Source organism: Melospiza melodia, chromosome 3 (assembly GCF_035770615.1).
Source record: "Melospiza melodia melodia isolate bMelMel2 chromosome 3, bMelMel2.pri, whole genome shotgun sequence".
Lineage (NCBI taxonomy): Eukaryota > Metazoa > Chordata > Aves > Passeriformes > Passerellidae > Melospiza > Melospiza melodia.
Window position 1 is genome coordinate 41,158,009 of NC_086196.1, and position 18,684 is coordinate 41,176,692.

The window sequence follows — 18,684 nt, forward strand, 5'->3', positions numbered from 1 at the left end:
CAGCTGGCTAAAATATATATTCAGTACTCAAGGAAAAACTGATTTGTATCCTCCAGACACTGCTGTGTAAAACACAGGTGTAGAACACAGTTTCTAAACACACACAGACAAGTGTTACTTCCCACTGACAAATCTCTTCTTATCACACTAAGAACCACAATGGACATCCATGACTAATCCTATTCAGTGGTTTGTGTGTCCTGATTTTCCCTACTTGTAAACCCTTATTTACTTCATGTGATTTTCTGCTCTCTTGTCCCATCTTGGCTTTGTAGTATGTGTTACTATCTAATGTTTGCCACAGATCAAAACCTGGGTGCCAATACACTACAATTCATGGAAGGACACATCAGTTCAGGTGTTCTTTTAAGCATTTGCCCTTCAAAACCTCTTTCTTCCCTCCTTTTTTTTTTTTTTGTGTTTATATTTTGTTGTTGTTGTTTTTGTTGGTTTTTTTTTTTAATTTCCATCTTTTATAGAGCTGAATTGTGAAAAGTTAGTGCATATGTATACACACACAAATATATATATGTATTCCTTTCTGTCACAAATGCCAAAACCTGCATGTAACATGTGAATGATAGAAACATCAGAGATCAAGCTCAGTAAGGAAGTGATGATCAAAACTTTGCTATGAAGCAAAAGAGAATTTCAGCAAAAAGACTGCTAAGTTTTGACTGCTATTCTTTGTAAAAAATGAGACCTGTGAACCCACTAGCTAGAGAAAGGGCATATGACCTGATGCAACCAAATGACAGAAGCACAAGCAATCAGCCAGTATATTCTTGGCTTACTCCACTGCTACCACAAATCATTTGTAAGTTCTGAAACATGTCTCTGACCAATACACAAGAATGCTCTCAGCCATGATTTCCATCAGCACTGCTGCAGTCATGGCAATGATCCAAACACTTAACTTGCATGTTTTCCCTTTTATGTGGAACAAACAGGAAGACAGCAGGCTTCTTTTTTAAATTACTGGATGAAAAATGGGACTAAAAACAACCAAACAAAACCAAACTTAATAATTCCAATCCACTGAACAAACTGAGTCTCCAAACAGGATACCCCCACAGACTGCATAACTACTCATGATACTAACTCAAACAATCTGTATTTAAAAAAATTAAAGAAAAGAAAGATAGAGGCTTTCTTGGGCAATAACCTGTTGTTTTTGCAACCACTGGTATGGAAAGCAAAAACAAAACTACAAAGCAGTTCCTAATAACTAGAAAGCAATTCCAGTAAAAAACAAAATTGAAAACCAGCTTTTACTGATTGGTATGGATTCTAAACCACATTTTGTTTCTTTTTTTCTTTTTTTGAAGAAGGAACTTATATGACTGTAGAGACAGTTTCAAAGTCACACAGCTTCCAGGATTTTTTAATTGGCTTGCATTATCTTGAAAATGCCCAACGAGATCACATTTCCATAAATGGCTTATCCATAATGAAAGTATTTATTTTAATTACTGTTGAAGCTCTGACCATCATGGAACAAGAAATATAATTCCTACTCCCTGGAGTCCCAGGATACAGTCCCAAATGTAGTACATGAGTATGCACATGTTTCCACAACAAGTAGAAACAAAACCAAAAACTCTGCTTCTGATATGTCAATTGAAACAAAATGTACAGGAAACAAAATAAAGTGCATTGTAATTAAAGTGACATCACAATGTCTATCCATCCTGTGCTATGTGCTCTAGGATTACACTGCTTGAGCAGAGAGATTGGACCAGAAAACCACTGTGGTCCCTTACAACTTTGCCTGTTCTGTGTTTCTGTGTGATTCCATACTTTAATGGTTGGATGGGGGATTTGAACAACCTAGTCTAGTGGAAGGTGCCCCTGTCCATGGCAGGAGCATTAGAACTAGCTGAACTTTAGGGTTCCTTACAACCTAAACCATTCTGTGACCTCTTGAAGAGGAAAAAAGTGGGAATATTTTTAGATTGCAAGGCTGCCTATCATTGCTAGCCAAGTTCCTTAAGTGCTTGGTACATATCTGCAGTACAAACCAATTCTCACATTGAAGAGCTCTTTCATGTGGGGGCACATGAAATAAGCAGAGTGTATAGGAAAGCAAGCAGCATCCCCAAGAAAGAGAGAAAAGGTTCAAAACTTTACAATTTAAAAAGAATACAATTATGCAACCACCTCTAATCCCTTTGTGGGATTTGTAAAAGAAGCCTTTCCTGACTTACTTTATTTGCAGGCTAGTAAACTTGGATGCAATGTGTGCCAGATGATTCTCACATCCTGCCCCTCAGAGGAAAACCATGATAGGAAGGACAGCCCTTTACCTCATTCACTAGTTTGACATTTAAAGTCATCCAGTATTTCTGCAAAATAGTTTGGACAGGAGGTGTCCCCCTATTTGTCAGAATAACTGGTAACCTGCTCATGTCGCACTCTTTGGCCTTGAAGGAAAGCAAGGGCAAGAGAAACAAAGCACATTAATGAAGTCATTTACACTCTGTCACCATGTGTCACTGTACCAACAGCAGATTTTAATTATGGAGAGAGAGGAGAGTGTGTCTGCTATGAATTAGTAAACCCATAAATGCTGCTCAGCATTATGAATGCACCAGGGCTTCAGACATAAGGACTATATCTGGTACAGGAGAACTTCACACATCATCAGCAACGACATGCTGAGTGCTCAGAGAAGAAAATGCCCATTTAGTTCACTGGATTAAAACAGAACTGCTGCTGAACACTATTTATGGTGGCATGAAACCAAGTGAAACTTCTGCTTATGTAGTACAGTTGTAGAAAGGAAAGAAATTATTCAAAGTTTAAAGAATACTTAACAGTATTTGTCAACATTCTGACAGGGGGTTTCATCTTTAGAATTTTAACAATTAAAGGCAGGGAAAAATAAAGAAAAAGGCTGAACAGCAGTACTAGGATGACATATCTTCCTTTACAGGTTACAACCTATTCAGGTATACTGCATTACTTTACAAATTATACTATGCAAATCTGAGTAAAACAAAAGTGAAAAAGGAGAAATATCAAACTGGAAAACATCAGCAAATAGTTTAAACAGTTCTCAAATAAAAATGAAGTTTCATGTACCAATTACTAAAATGATTCAAAAGGATGTCAACACATGGATGTAAGTAGAGCTAGAGCTCTCAAGGAAAAAAAAAACTGGTTTCTCCCCTGGGTGGAAAATTCTGACATTTATTCCCCTTGCTCTCAGATAATGCAAAGCTGTAACAGGGAAGTGCTCTGTATGGCATTGTACATTACAACAGCTGATTTAAAATTACTGTTTCAAGTCACTAGATTAATTGGCAAGAAGTTAGCCTCAACACAACCTAGGAAGTGGTGTCCCACAGGTTGTCTGGCCTGCCGGAGGATTTTACCCTATCCCAGACCATATCCTGACCTGCATCCAGGAAAAGGCTATTAAAAAGCCTGATAAGCTGGTTTTGTGGTTGCATCACCAACTGCCACATCACATACAGTTTCTCTCTTTTTCCTCTCTTACAAGAGACCCGAGGAGCTCCAGGGTACAGGACACAAGGAGCTGGCTGGCAGTGTCGGAACAGCCTATTGGGACACAAGTTCTCCCCTCAGCTGCCCCCAGGACCAGATGGTGCTAACAGCAATGGTAGCAGTGGCCCTAATCATGGGAGGCTGATAAGCAAGAAGGAGTAAACTGGGTGCATCTGTGCACAGCTGTGGCACACCTGCAGTACAGGTACAATTGCATGCAAAAGCTATGGAAAGTGACACTTTCATGCCACTGTTGTGTGGCCACTTTGGCTGGCAGAACTTGCCACTGTCACCACCAGTAAGCATTAATGTCTGGCAGCTGGCAAAAGACTAAAAGGCCATGTGTCAAAGTGAAAGGGTTTCTGTATTTGGGGTTCTGATCATATAATGCCTTTGCAATTCATTTTCGTAATGGTTAAGTGAACTCCAGGTTCTTGTATGTGTGTCAGACTAAAAAAAGTCTATAAGAACTTGTACTTCCACACTTGATAGGCGTGAAATTACACTTTACAGAGCTAGGGACTTGCTGCATTTTGGTTGATGCCAATGATTTTGATTATGCCACACCAAATGTGACAGTTCCAATGTGACAGAATGAGCATGTTCTCTATCTGAAAACACCTTCATAACCTCACAACTCTGAGACAGTTAAAATTTTTGCACTAGAATGTCTTCAGGAAAGAAACTAAGCCTACTTTTCTATCCTGCAAAACTTTTAAGCTGACCACCCCTCTGCTTAGATTTTTGAAATTACACATCTGATGAAGCCCATAGAGATTGTTCAGGGATAGAATTCAAGGACAGAATGGTAATGAGGAAAAGCCATGGATCCTGGAAAGAGGTTTCATTATAGAGATACTGCATTCACTACTGACTGGTTTAGGCAGTTATCCTCCAGCATCCATTTGGCCACATTCAGGCCATTACCATTATCATTCTTTTTGGATTCCTTAAGGAGAAAGCTCTGCTATTTAATTCAAGCCTGGTTTTGGCTACAATGACCAGCCACCTAAGAACCAGGGGAATTCTTTAACCACAGTACTAGGCATTTACTATAGTTCTAATTAACTCAGGAAAGGATGAGCTTATCCTGAAGCCCACAAGGTAGGTCATTCAATCCATTGGAATTAACCTGGTTACTTATAACTAAGCACATGAACAAAATGACTTCCAAAAATAACGAGAAAGAAATAAAATGAGACAAGCAAACCCAAGAGGGTCTGGATTTGTAGTTGGCCTACATTACAAAAATTTAACTTATGAAAAGGCTAAGCACTAAGAACTCTATGTAGCATTTCTCAGCAGGACTGATCTTAAAAAAAATCTTATCTGCATGATACTGTGAAAGTCTTTACAAAATCCCCTCTTTAACAGAGCAGATGCTAACACACCTCCATTTGATTTTACAGTTCACGACAAAGCAGAACAGTTGTAAATTATATTCGACTAAGCATAACCACACTGTATGTGTCATAAACATTAATCTTAAAATAATGAGAAGATATGTATCTGTGAGAGCTTATGAGTGATCACCTCATGTATTAATATTCAATAAAATGCTTTAGAATATAATCATGCACAGAGACTGGGATTGTACAGTTGTGTTGTGTCAACATTTTGGATCAAACACTTTGGAGACATTTTTCAACTACATAAATTGTTCTCTGTCTTGGAGGGCCAAAGACTTGCTCAAGCAGCAACAAGTTCCTGACAAGTTTTCTGAAATAATCAACTGTAAGTTTTGCTAGGTTGGTCAAGCACAGTCCCCTTTCATTCAATATTTGCACCAGATTGGGACTGCCTCCCTGAACCTGTAACAACATGGTTGTACAGACCCTAAAACAGGCCAACTATAACTGCTACGAAAACTAAGCCAAAAAAAAGAAAAAAAGTCACTAAACTTACTCAGACTCCTTGTAGACTTTCAATCGTAACCTTCTCAAGTGACTAATTTGACACCATAACTGGAGCCCTATCAATCTAATTAGTTAATACAGAATGTAAATGAATAAAAACTAGGAGATGAGTCTCAGCACTCAAAGAATCACTTTGCACCTTTAAAGCATTATGGTAGCAATCTTGGAAAGAACAGTTGCTAATACTCAACCTAAAGACAGTTTGTCCTTACACAAACGAAGTTTTACCACAGAACTCTAAGTCAGATTTCAGTTCCAAATATATTTAAAGTGAAAACTGAAATCACAAAGAGAGCTGTCTACTATTATTACTGGAGAGCTCCCAAATGCTGTATTAATGGATCAGTGAAAAGACAAAGAGAATAGATTGCCTTGACACAGCAGATTTAGCAAGGGTTCATTAAACCTCATTCACAGATAAAACAGACTTCTGGCTGACTCCTCACTGAAAGCCTACAGAAGAAAAATCCTAAAGAATTTGCTCATCTGCAAGAAATACACCTAATCCAGAAACAAATTGCAAGCTGGAGTCACTGGGAATAAACTAATCTTTCCTAAATGAAACTGCTGTTCGCCATGTACAATAGATAAATGATGGGAACTAGAAAAGTCTTCCCTCTAGAGCCACTTAGGAAGATTATTTTTTGGTTTCAAAGCAATCCTCAAGTCTATTAAAAAACCACCACAAGCAAGGTTGCTGCAACTCAACCATGTCAAGTCTTCTGAGATGTAATAAGAAGCAAAGATTGGAATCTTCACTGACAGAAACAGAGTACATATTCATAACATGCCCAGCATATAACTATTAATTAGAACAGTGAAATAAAGAACAAGTATTTGGAAAAACATCAAATCCAAAAACTGAGTTTCTTTCACAAGAGGTCATTATTCTTTTTCTTGCTTAAAAATTTCTGCCCTGCAAGCTCTAAATTTCCCAGGAAATATGGACACAGACTGGACTGAAATGCATTGAATTATATGACAAGGCTGTCTCTGTGACTGAAGAAAACAAAAGGATGCAGTGGAAAGGGAAATCTTACACAATCAATCATACCTTTGTCCTTAGAGCAACTTTCTTAGTTCAGTACCCATTATATTACAGTGTATCTGGTTTATCTGGAGAATTTGTTTCTGTGTATCTGGTTTGTCTGAAGAACTTGTTTCTATGTGAGGATTCATCTTATAATTTGCAATTCTTCATTAAACATTTTTTGTTGTTATCTGAGAATAATGTTATCACAGTCAGATAGGAGTACTGCATTATTACAAAGGTGATCAACTCATAAGTGAAAGTGACTATAACATGCATGAGAATAAAGGAAAAAGAAAAAGAAAGAAAAATATCCAAGTGTCTCTCCTGTTTAGGATTCCTTCCATACTTCCCACTTCCTCAATATTTGGTTTCAGCTGCCTGGGTGCCACAGTTACACTCAAAGTCTAATTCCAGTCTTTCTGGGGGGATAGCTTTTTAGAGTCAGGGCTAGTGATGAAAAATTACCAAAAACTCAAAGAGAGAAAGTCAAAATCAGAGAATTGCTGAGGTTTGAAGTGACTGCAATCCAGAGGTTCAGCTATAGATTAGATTCCCAGTTTCCTTTTCCACTGCTGATCTGACAATATTTGATGGCGCTTTTGTCAATACTGCATGCATTTCTCCAAGCAAAGGTCTAACTGCTTGGAGAGGAGGTTTTAAAAACATCTGAAGCCAGAATTTAAAAGCATCAAGCTGGGGAGGGGGAAATCAGGATTCCCTGACTCCACAACTAAACTCAAAAGCAAGTATTAACCTTCAGTCCAGAACATGTCCCCTTTCTGCTGCAGACTATCTACAGCTTGTTAGTCTAGTGCTTAACATTAACAAGATGTCGCCACCCCTCAATGTGAGACACACCATCGCATTTCACTCAATTGTAACATGGCACCATGTCACACAACAAATTTTTTCCCACTTCTGAGCCAGTCCCACTGTGTGATCATGTTCATCCAAGGAAAGTGCTAAATGACTGTCCTCCTGATTTTTTCTATGCATCTGCAGCTGTAGAAACAGAGCAGTGAGTCACTTTGGTATCTCACTGATAAAGCATTGGATTTGATTAGCAATCAATATATCTCTTCCTTCCTACATGAATATTCTAAAGAAAATATAAAAGTATAAATATTTAATTATTCAGTTTGAAACTGAAGTTATTGATGTATAACAAAATCATCAGCAAGGTACTGTATGATTGTGTGATTTTTCCTTTCCACTGACACAGCTAGTTGAGCATAGTAAAACACAAACTGATAACACACATATTAGAAAGCTTTTCAGTGTTATGGCAACAAAGATGACAAGAGCAAAGGTGAATACAAAGGTGGCCTTGTGTCAGACACACTATTCTCTCTAGCCAGACTTCCTGAATTATCTCAGTATTTATTAAAGTAAATTAAAGCACCTAAATAACCTCACTTTAGTCCCTGGTGTGAAAATACTAATAAATCTCTACCATAAAATGTATCAGAGATACAGAGAATACACAGAGTGGTAGTAATTGAGATATTCTAAAGAAATATTTGGCTTAGTGGTTAAACAACATACAAGTCTGAATGCAAAATTTATATACCCAGACAGATTGCTTTGATATGTAGGAAATCAAAGCCAGTTAATACACCTGTGTTTGTTATTCATGCCCATTCATGTCAAAGAGAAACCACAGCCTTTCCCCCTTCCTCACTGAAAAGATCACTGCCTTTTTTGGGCATAAAAGTGCTGCTGGCATAAGAATTATCCAGTGATTAGCAATTATAAGGGTGTTCTGCAAGAAAAATAAGCAAGGACTTCAGAGTATCACTTCTATTTTGGAATTCAAGGGAGGAATTTCCCCATATAATGACAACATGAAAAACCTTTATAAAGAGAAAGGCACAATCCCCAAGAGGTATTCAGAAGAAGCAGAGAGTCAAGCCAAGTTTATGCAAAGGTAAGAAGTACCTCACCTAGCACAGAGGAGAGAGATAATGTGAGAGGGGAAAGCTTTTTTTTCATCCTGACAGTTGCATTTGGGCAGTTCAAATCTTCCCTGGCTGCCCAGGACACACTCCTGCACAGTCCCCAGCCCTGGCCTTTAAGTCTGAATGCTATCAGGTTTTTTGATCCTCCAGTATCAGGAGGATTCCTGATCAGGAAGAGCATTCCATGTCACTCATCCTTAAAAATCAGAAGGATTTTGTACCTAGCCATAAGTTAGTCAATGTCCTTCCATTTTTAAAACAGAGGCTCCAACTTTGCTTTTTTCAGTTCCAGAAGAGATCCAGCTAGCACTTTCCTCCATTTATTTACAGCAACCATTAGAGCTACTCCTACCACCATTCCTGTCTAAGGATGGCCCTTCACAAGACTGCACATGCTCCGAAAGTGTGTGAGGCAAGGCAACTACTGCCCTTGCACCTTTTTCCTTTCACTGCCAATTCCAACATGCAGTCATCTGAATGTAAAAAGCATCTTTATAGAGTGCTTTCCTCAGCTAATCAGATCCCTTCACACTTCCATCTGTAATACAGGTGGGTCACAACAAACCATTAATATAAATACCCAAGACTTCTTTTTTTATAGTACGGGAAATGTGAATTTCTGGCATACTCTTACTGGGAACAGTAGGAGATATTTTGGATAGAATATTGAAAAAAATCCCCAAACGCATTAAAGTGATTTAGGAGTTTACACACCAGCAACTTACATTGCTGCTGAATTCTATGCTCCTGCATATCTACTTTCACACTGATTTTGCACGACTAAAAGCTTTTGTGTAATCTTTGATGGTTGCACTCTTAATACCCGTGAGACTGTGCAGTGAGTCACAAAGAACCAGGCTGGCACCACAGCTGACACAGTTTCACACAAACCTGCTCACACTCAGGAGTGTCTCATGTCTATCTGCACTAGATAGAGACATATTTTATCTTCTCCAAATGAGTAACACAGTCTAATGTACAATCATAAGCTGTCTTGAGGACACATTTTAGCAGATCCAAGGACATAAACACATTGCTGAGACCAGATGCTAGAAATCTCCCTCCTTCCTCTCCAAAGGCTTTAGCCATCCATCAGGCCTGGGTTAGCTAATAACATTTTCAAGTGTTGCAATGGCATCTGTAACCTTCAGGTTACAATCTGAAGAGATGTCTGCTTGATTTGACTGTCAGGCAAGGCTCAGATCTAATGAGTCTCTGTTTTAACTGTCCTGATTACAATATGTTCTGGCCCTCTGGTCTCTTGAAATATTTAAATCAAAATAGAATTTTGCTTTGTTCTCAAAATGGGAAGTTGAAGTTGTAGCCTGATTTTTACCAATATATACATTTTGCTCAGGATTTGCACATCAAAATTTCACTCAGTGAAATTAAGACAATGTTCTCTTTTCTCTTTTGCACTTAAACTGGAACTGAACATGGTTTTCTAATTTAAAAAAAGCATACATGAATGCAATGTTTTGGCTTGGGTTTTCTGTGGTTTGATGTTTTGAAATTATATTTGCTTCTCACATGTCAAGAGAACTTGAGAAGATATTTAGTCAGAACTGTAGAAAAAAATACAGTGTTCACATTCTTCTTAGTGTGGGGGCTTTGCCTTGCAGATGTACATTCAGGGTTTCAAAGAAACTGTGCATGCACATTCTGAATCTGTAACACTCAAGAATGTAAAAAAGTAACTTGTAAAAAATTATTGCATTCCAAGAGGAGCCTGTTGGTTCAGTACAGCAGGCACTTAACTCTTCCCCTTTCCCTCTGTAGAGACAAAAGGGTCAGGAAGGAGGTGTGCTGGGTTAGGAATGCAGAGCAGGGTGTCATGAGTTAAGCACAAGCCTGCTGCCATAAAACAGGCAACAGTCCACAGTAACAGTCTACTCCTTTTTTTGTTGCTGGGTTCACCTCTCTGCAAGTTCTGACACAGTGTGCATATTCCACCTCCAGTGTAAAGAGTACAGATGGTAGAGAGCAGTTTCTGAGTGGGTAACATACATTCACTAGACCCAAGATGTCACACAGAAGAAACAAAATTACTAATCTATGCAGTTAGAAATAAAGGATGGTCAAGGAATAGACCCAAATATATCAATCAGTACTAGGTATAATGAACATGCAAAAAGGACCACCAGGTTTGTTCCAAAATGGTTTCACCAATGATCAGCTATAGCACAACAAACCCTGCAGTGCAAAGTTTACACCCAAACATCTGAAAACTGTCCACCATCATCTTGCTTTGTACAAATTATACAGGTATTGCCAATACTGATATAGAAAAATGACTTTGAAGTCAAACAACCAACATGATCACAGGGCAAGGCATTTTGGTATCGCCTCTGCCAAAACAGAACCTTCTGGAAGCTCAGCTTCCTAACATGCTCACAGGAGAATGCTAGAGTATTCCAGAAATTGAAGTTCTGACAGAGTATACAAAACACTAATTTCCCTTATGCACTGGTCCAGGGACATTTTGATGCCTAAACAGATCATGCTCTGTCATTAGCACTTTACAAAGAGAAAATACAGATAACAAATTACACAGCACCTGTGCACACACAATACAAAATTAAAAGTGTGCACAGCCCATCCTACAACCACTAAAGCTCAATAACAAACTTCCAGAACTACAAGTCCTTCGCCTGTGCTCTCCTATGGAGGAAATTGATTGTGCTGCTGAAGTTTGTTAAAACTGGAATCACCAGTATTCTGAATCCTAATGCAAACTATCTCCTATCTAATCCAGAGAAACACAAAACAGAAATGAAAACAACTGACATCTGCCAGTAGGAAAAGGGAGTCAAATACTGTCCCAAAATGAAGATTTTCAAGGCAGCACCTAATTTATTTGCTAACCCAGCATTCAGTCACACAGCCTCCACTGCAAGCACTGATGTGTGTGAAACACTAACCTTCATCACTTCAACCTGCAGGTCTTCATTGAGTGATGGAGTCACTTTGACAGCATTCAGCATCTGATTAAGCAACTGTTTCTCATCTGAGTCTGTTTCCACGGATACAAACCTCTCATCAGACAGCAGCTTCTGCAGAGAGAAAATGGCAATGTACATGTTGAGACAAAAACTGCCTCTGCAAAGTACTGCACCTAAACCTATTAGGGCTTGGTACTAGGGTGGTTAGGCTTTCTGTCTAAAATTTTAAAATTAATCCAATAATATAAAATACAAGAAAACCAGTAAAACTGGGAGATCTGTGTCATGTCAGTTGCCATTGCAGTATCATCTTTGCCCATCCCACATCCCCAGTGACTAGAATAAAGCAGACATCAGTAACTGATATCACTTCAGCTAATGTCCTTAGCAAAACTGCTCAGTATTTTATAAGCTGGTAGAGCCTGAAACCTTTGCAGCCCCCCAGATCATCAAAACAACAACAAATTTTTAAAAAACCCACTCAGGCTAGGATCCTGGCATTGAACTAGTGCTATCAGATCTCCTGCCCAACAGGAGACAGTCACCTACTGTCCCAATTACTCCAATAGAGCACAAGTGCTGTGGAAGCAGCAGTTTTGATCCCTGGCAAAATGTGTTTTGTGTCATACAAAAGTTGACCATTAATGAATACAATCAAGTCCTCAGACAAAAAGCCCAGTTAACAAGTGACTTACACAAACACACACAGAAACCAACCCAAGCTGACATGATACCAAAATTCCTTGTCCTCACATTAGGTTGGTTGAACTGAATTCAATACAGACTGATTGAACCTCAGAGGGAGTATTTTAGACTGATCAGATTTACTTTGCCCAATATCTCAGAAACATCTCCCGACATTGTCAATGCCACTATTTCCTTGGAGTTCTACTAGAAATGCCTCTTCCATACAGTCTATAACCATCTTCATGGGTGTCTCCCATTAGTGGCAGGCATCCTGCAAGAGATGTATCCACACAAGTCTTTTCCCAGCTCCTATCTTCTCAGAAGATCCCACAACAGAGCAAAACTAGTTTGTCTTAATCCCAGGGACACAACCTTGCTCTGTCTTCGTAGAGACTTTGAGCAGCCCACTTCCCTCTCCACATTCTGCATCACTTTTTTACTGATGCTCATCTGCAGCTTCAACATTGCAGCACAGTCCACTGGCTCACTCCTACTTCTTATTTCCTATGCTTGTACTGGTTTTAGCTGGGATAGTGCTAATTTTCTTCACAGGAACTCAAAGAGTGCTTTGTTCTGGATATGTGACAAAAACAGCACTGATAACACACCCAAGTTTTGCTATTGCTGAGCAGAGCTTACACAGCCTCAAGGCTGCCTGTTTCTCAGACTGGTTCCCCAGTGAGTAGGCTGGGGCTGCAGAGAGTTTGGCAGGGGACACAGCTGGGACAGCCGACCCCAACGTGACCACTGGGATATCCCAAACCATATGACACTGTGCTCAGCAACAACAGCTGGGCAAAGAAAGAGGAAGTGGATGGAACACAGATATTCACAGTTAAGGCATGTGTCTTCCAATATAACAGTTACCCATGATGAAGCCCTGCTTTCCTAGAGATGGCCAAACATTTGCTGCTCCATGGGAAGTGGTGAATGAATTCCACATATTCCTTTATTTGTACATGCAGCTTTGCTTTCACTATTAAACTTGGTCTTAGCTCACAATTTTCCTCACTTTTACACTTTTGATTCTCTCTCCCATACCTCTGAGAGGGAAGGAGTGAGTGGGTAAAGCTGAACTGCCAGTCAGGGTTTTAAACTCAGAATGTTTTAAAGCATTTCCCACATACCAGAATATCAAGTGTTTTATCTCTGTACAGCCTGATGAGATTTAACTAAATCTGCAATGACAATAATGGGGTTTTCTATATAAAGAAGAATGTTTAGTTCAGGATGGGAGATATGGAGCTCTTGGAGTCAGCGCTAAGCTGACAAAGAAACTGGTGCACCTCTCTTATGAGGAAAGGCTGAGAGCTGGGACTGTTCAGACTGGAGAGAGAAGGCTCAGGGAGGATCTCACCACCACACATAAATATCTGAAGAGTGCAAAAAGGGCAGGAACTTTTCAGTGGTGCCCACTGACAAGACAAGAAGCTCTGGGCACAAACTGAAACACAGAAGGTTTCCTCTGAACACCAGGAGAAAATTTACAGTAAGGGTGATCAAACACAGGCTGTCCAGAGAGGTTGTAGTGTCTCCAGCCCTGGAGGCACCTCTTTTCCAGTCTACACAGAGCCAGCTCTCAGCCCTTCCTCATAAGAGAGATGCTCCAGACCCTTTGTTATCTTAACAGCCCTTCCCTCCAATATGAGGAACTCTCTAACCAAGTGTCTGACACCTCATATGCTGGATAAGGTGAATCTGAATGACCCACTTACATCTTATATTCCCAGAACAATTTCTTTCTGGCCCTCCAAGGGAAAAATTTCTTTTTGGAAAATGGATTTTATATCCCAGCAGTGTGCCAGGCTTTTCCACAACTAGTATCCCCCTAGTGATAAGTATTTACTGACTTTTACTCATTTGTCCAATTAAAAGAACAGTAAACTGCTTTAGTTTTTATACTGTCAAACCCAGGAGAGTTTTTTTTGTTGCTTGTGCTGCACTGCTGTTCTCTTTTGCAATTTCATAGACTTCCAAATCAGATGCTGTTTCTACTGTCTTCAGTGTACAAAAAACCCAGAAAAATGTCCACACATATAGAACACAGCTCCAGGTCCTCTATTAACTTCTCCATCTTCCAAGCACTGCTGTCTTCTTTTCTAGAGGAAACAAGACAGCAAGTCCCAGCTTAATTTCTAAGATGCTTAGCAGTGGCAAACTTTTCTATGAGTAGCACAGGGTCCACAAGGAAGAGTACATCTACATTTCAATGTTAAAATGCAAGACCTCCCACCTACCTGCAAAACATTTTTAGGCTTCTTCAAAATCACCAGCCTTTACTTGCATCCTAACTTCTGAACAGAAATGTGAACATTATTGTTAGGTTCAACCAAGGATAGATGCTTTTTCTGCAGTATTTTTCAAAAGAAAAGCCTAGATTTTCTTGACACCCACTGCCTGCCAACACACTCCCACTGTAAAGTCATACCTGCATCCCTGCTAGAGCCTGTTGGGCCAGCTTCATGCTCTTTGATTCCAGAGCCAGTTGAAGAGGAAGGAGACACTTCTCCCTAAGCAAAATTTAAAACAAGTGAGAGGGGAAAATGCAATTAAAATTGGTATTCAAGTAACATTCCAGAAGGGCTGTATCAATTTCAGAAAGATCATGTTTGCATACAGCATCCAAAGATAATTTCACAATTCTGTGAAGCACTTTTATCCTCTAAAGAAAGCTGGCATTATTTCACACACTTTACACATCTCTAATCCAAAAAGCACCTTAAAGTGCTTTTACATTGTGCCTTTGTTATACTCCCTCTCTTAAAGTGAGGAGAACCCGCATTTGAAATCAGCAGATCAACAGGTGCCCAAACAAGGTACCTGTGCATTAACTGGTGCTCCATCAGCCAGACACAAACAGGAAAAAAGGAAGGCAAAAAGATTATTACAGTGTATAGTACTAACTGAAGGACACTAAAAACTGATGGTTATTTGGACCTGCATCTCTTCTAGGCAGAACATCACATTTGTTTTAGACTATCTACAGATTTTTGCAACAGCATATAAACATTTTGGACATTATTAATACTGAATAATTTATTCTCACATTAAAGTGGATGGACACTGGGAGGAGAGGGGAAAATGAAGAAAGTCATAAGCCACTGGAGTGGATCCAGTTCAGTTTCACGATAATGAAGACAGGTGGGAGCTCCTATGGCTTATGTGTAGCTACCTCGCACATCAGCATGTTGCCTGCCATCTGTCATCACATACTGCAATGAGCAGAGAACAATAAGAGCTTTGATAGATGTCCCAAAAAGAAGAGTGAAAAATGACAAACAGGAGGATGGAAATTAGAACAGATTCAATTAGCTGAACTTCCCATCCTTGCTAAAAATGTTTAACTGAAAATCTAATTAGGGTTGCTGCAGACTGTGCTCCCACTGTATTCTTGGAGAAAATGAATTGCCATTGTGTCATTTCCTGTTCTTGTTACACACTCAGTCAATTAAGTCTTTAGCATTTCTATGCTACAGCTATGAAACACCTGCAGAGATTCTTACAATGTTTGATTAGCTTGAGCACCCTTCACATTTCAGTTCAACCTGCCATTTAAATGCATCATCTGATAGCATGAGAACATGAAGGACAGGCAGATAATCCTCAGGCAGAACAGGAGAGATGGATGTAAGTTAACACAGTCCCTTCTAATGTCTTAAGAATTCAGTTCAATAAGGCTGCAAAATAGGGAATGCAGATTGGAATTACCTCAATGGATTTGAGTGCAGTGAAGTAAGGTTTGCAGCCCTTTTATAATTCCACTCTGTTTTGAGCAGTGCCTCACCATGGGATTTCATTGCTTACTGCACCGTCTGCAGTTCTGTATGGTTAAGTGACAATTCATGCAGGTTTTGTAGTACTGCACACGAAGGATATTTTACATAAGTGAAGTTCTCAGAATAAGTTGATGCACAACAATACACTTCAAAATATGTTTAAGAACATTCTCCATTTACATAATGTACAGAAAGTAGTTTCACACCGTAACTCTTGAGTATCCATACTGCTGCATGCTGGTGTGGACATACATACACACAGTTTGAGGCACAAATACCAACTTAACCTTGATTGAAACACATCACGTGCAACACAGAGAGAAAATGAAAGGAAGGGAACACCTTTGACTTGGAAGTGAGGAAGCTACCTGCCAGGGCAAGCAAAAAAGCTCAGCGACAGAACCAAGTGCATAATCTGGGGCCAGTACCTCCCAGAGCACAGGCTGTCCCTCCTGAGCTGCCTCACTCCAAGACTGTCAACTTTGCCAACTGCAGAATGAGTGATGGGAACACACACAGCCTTTATATTCAGCACACCAGGTTACAATGACCTTTCTTGCCAAGCTTGCTGTGGCTTGTCAACCTATCAACCTACCTCCTTCCCTGCACGTCTGGAATAAGGGATGCTATGGCAGGTCAGGCAAAACAGACTGCCAGAAAGGTCAGAGCAAGACAAATTACTATTGCACGTAGAGAGATCATAAAAATCTTCCTATTCTCATTGTAATGACAAAAAAGCCTTTAGTGAGAAAAGAATAATAGGTCATTAATTCACTCTCATGATAAAAACTGTAATGAAGATAGGAAATTGCCTAAACTTAACTCCTTATTGTTAGCCCCTGGAACAACAGTCTCACAGCCCACCTTCCCCTCCTTGACTTAGGGAAAGGGGCATGATAAATGAAGCATTTTTCCCTTCATGCAAATGGTGATAATCCTATTATTTTTAATCCCATTCCTGAAAATTAAAGATTAAAAATAAGACAGCTCTCTGCATTATCTTCCTGCTGAAAATTACACAGAAGAAGCAAAATTCAGAACCTCAAGGCCTTATCAGCATCCAGTTTGCATTCCACAGAATAATTCACAGCCCAGTCAAAGAAGGGATAACAATTTGATTCACCACTGTTGCCATTTTCTGATACACTGTTTATTAGGTAGGATAACAGTCATAGCAAAAGTCTGACATACAGTCAGAGTAACCAACGATTGAAAAGATTTTCTCCATCTTGGCTGCTTAAAAAGAACAGAGTAGCACAGTGTAATATTATTAGCATCACTTATTCAAGAAGAAGAGTTGGCCCACGATGAGAAAATAATTGGTAGAGACGAATTCTCAGAATTCTGCAAGTACCCACAGCTGCTACCCTTATGTAAAACAAACAGAAGCAAACACTGTCCTTGCACAAATAGGAATGATTTAATTTACATAAAACAAATTCTAGTGTTGTATATATGAACACATGTACATATCAAAATAGAAACATAAATCTTTTTTCCTGTACTAGTTGAGAGAATATTGTTAAAGATTCCACCAACAAGTTTAGGCATAAAGGAAGTATTTAAAAACCTAGACCAGGAAGATGGAATAAATACATCGTTTTTCAAGTAATAACTCTTTAAGAAGAACAAAGATTTAAGTCCTTGCTCGCATTCTAGAGAAATGATTACTGCAGAAATATTATCATCCTACTTACAAAGAGAATTACAGTCAAACTCAGGTTGGAGAGAGGTGTGGAATCCACAGCATATAAATACAAGGCAAGTTCTCCCACCTCCACAATGCAGGAAGTCAAACCAGATGATTACAACAGACCCCTTCAGCACTAAAATTTCTACCTTTGTGCAAGTACAAGTTTGTCAATAGTACTTAGAGAAATAGTAGAGCAATAGGATAAAAGACAAATTCTGAAGCCTTCCAGTTAGAACTTTCCTTTTCCAGAAAAAATAAACCAACAAATTATCTTTATGACACTGTGCCACTACAAGATGATCATGCACCATTAGACAACTCTGGCGCTACCGTGCTGTATAAGAATGAACAAGCACTCAGTGTTGCAGTTTAAAGATCCTGGAAAAAAAACAACAAACAGTTGGGAGACTGCTGCCAAACTATGTAGATATAAATGCTGACTTGCATCCACAGGGCCAGGATTTTAATCCAGTTACTCACTAACACAGAGACACTTGTGGGCATGTTTCCTGTATCACAAGATTTGCCTCATATATTTGCACCCATCAGGTGAGCTTCTACCTTTAAAGAAATTGTAATCTCTGGCTGAAGGCCTATTCACTTTTCCGTCTCACCACTTGCATCTTACTTTTAAAAAAAAAATCTTATTATTTTCCTTCCTACAGAGCACAAAACTCTTCGGTTTTATCCAGTTACAATGGAAAGGCTTCTTCTCCTCTGACTTAAGGTTAATGTTACTTTTCTTTCCCTATCCAATTTTCTCACCTCAGCTGCTGACATCAGCTCTCTCTCAGAGTTCCATCCAACTCAGTATTTAATTTTTCCTTCCTCTTTTTTTCATGTATTCCCTCTTCCCTTCAATCCTTCTGCTTTTCAAACTCAGACACAAAGTCTTCATCCAACAGTTAAGTAAGCCTGTCTTTGCAGAGAAATATGAGTTGCTTATCAGAGAATGTTTAATGACACAGGGAAAAAAAAAGGACAGAATAATGCCTAAATGTAATTTCCCACAGTTTCCTAGCTAGAACTTTAATAATTCTTTTTTTCAACCTGGAATTGTGAATGAGATTGCAATTTAAAACTGCTTGGTATTAAAGAAGTGATATAATGGTATTTATAATCTTTTTTATTTACATCCTTTCTAAGATAAATGAATTTGCCACTACAGA

At 39.1% G+C, this 18,684-nt stretch overlaps 1 protein-coding gene across 6 annotated transcripts in view; it reads right to left on the bottom strand.

The window, feature by feature from the left end:
• The window catches only part of ARFGEF3 (ARFGEF family member 3), a 95,858-nt gene that overhangs the window by 67,771 nt on the left and 9,403 nt on the right, over positions 1 to 18,684 (bottom strand). For all 6 annotated transcript variants that reach the window (XM_063151458.1, XM_063151456.1, XM_063151461.1 and 3 more), the window contains exons 3-4: positions 14,475 to 14,556; positions 11,339 to 11,470 (exon numbers count right to left, since the gene is read on the bottom strand). In XM_063151458.1, coding sequence (XP_063007528.1) covers positions 11,339 to 11,470; positions 14,475 to 14,556 — 214 coding nt within the window. The remainder of the gene's footprint in view (positions 1 to 11,338; positions 11,471 to 14,474; positions 14,557 to 18,684) is intronic.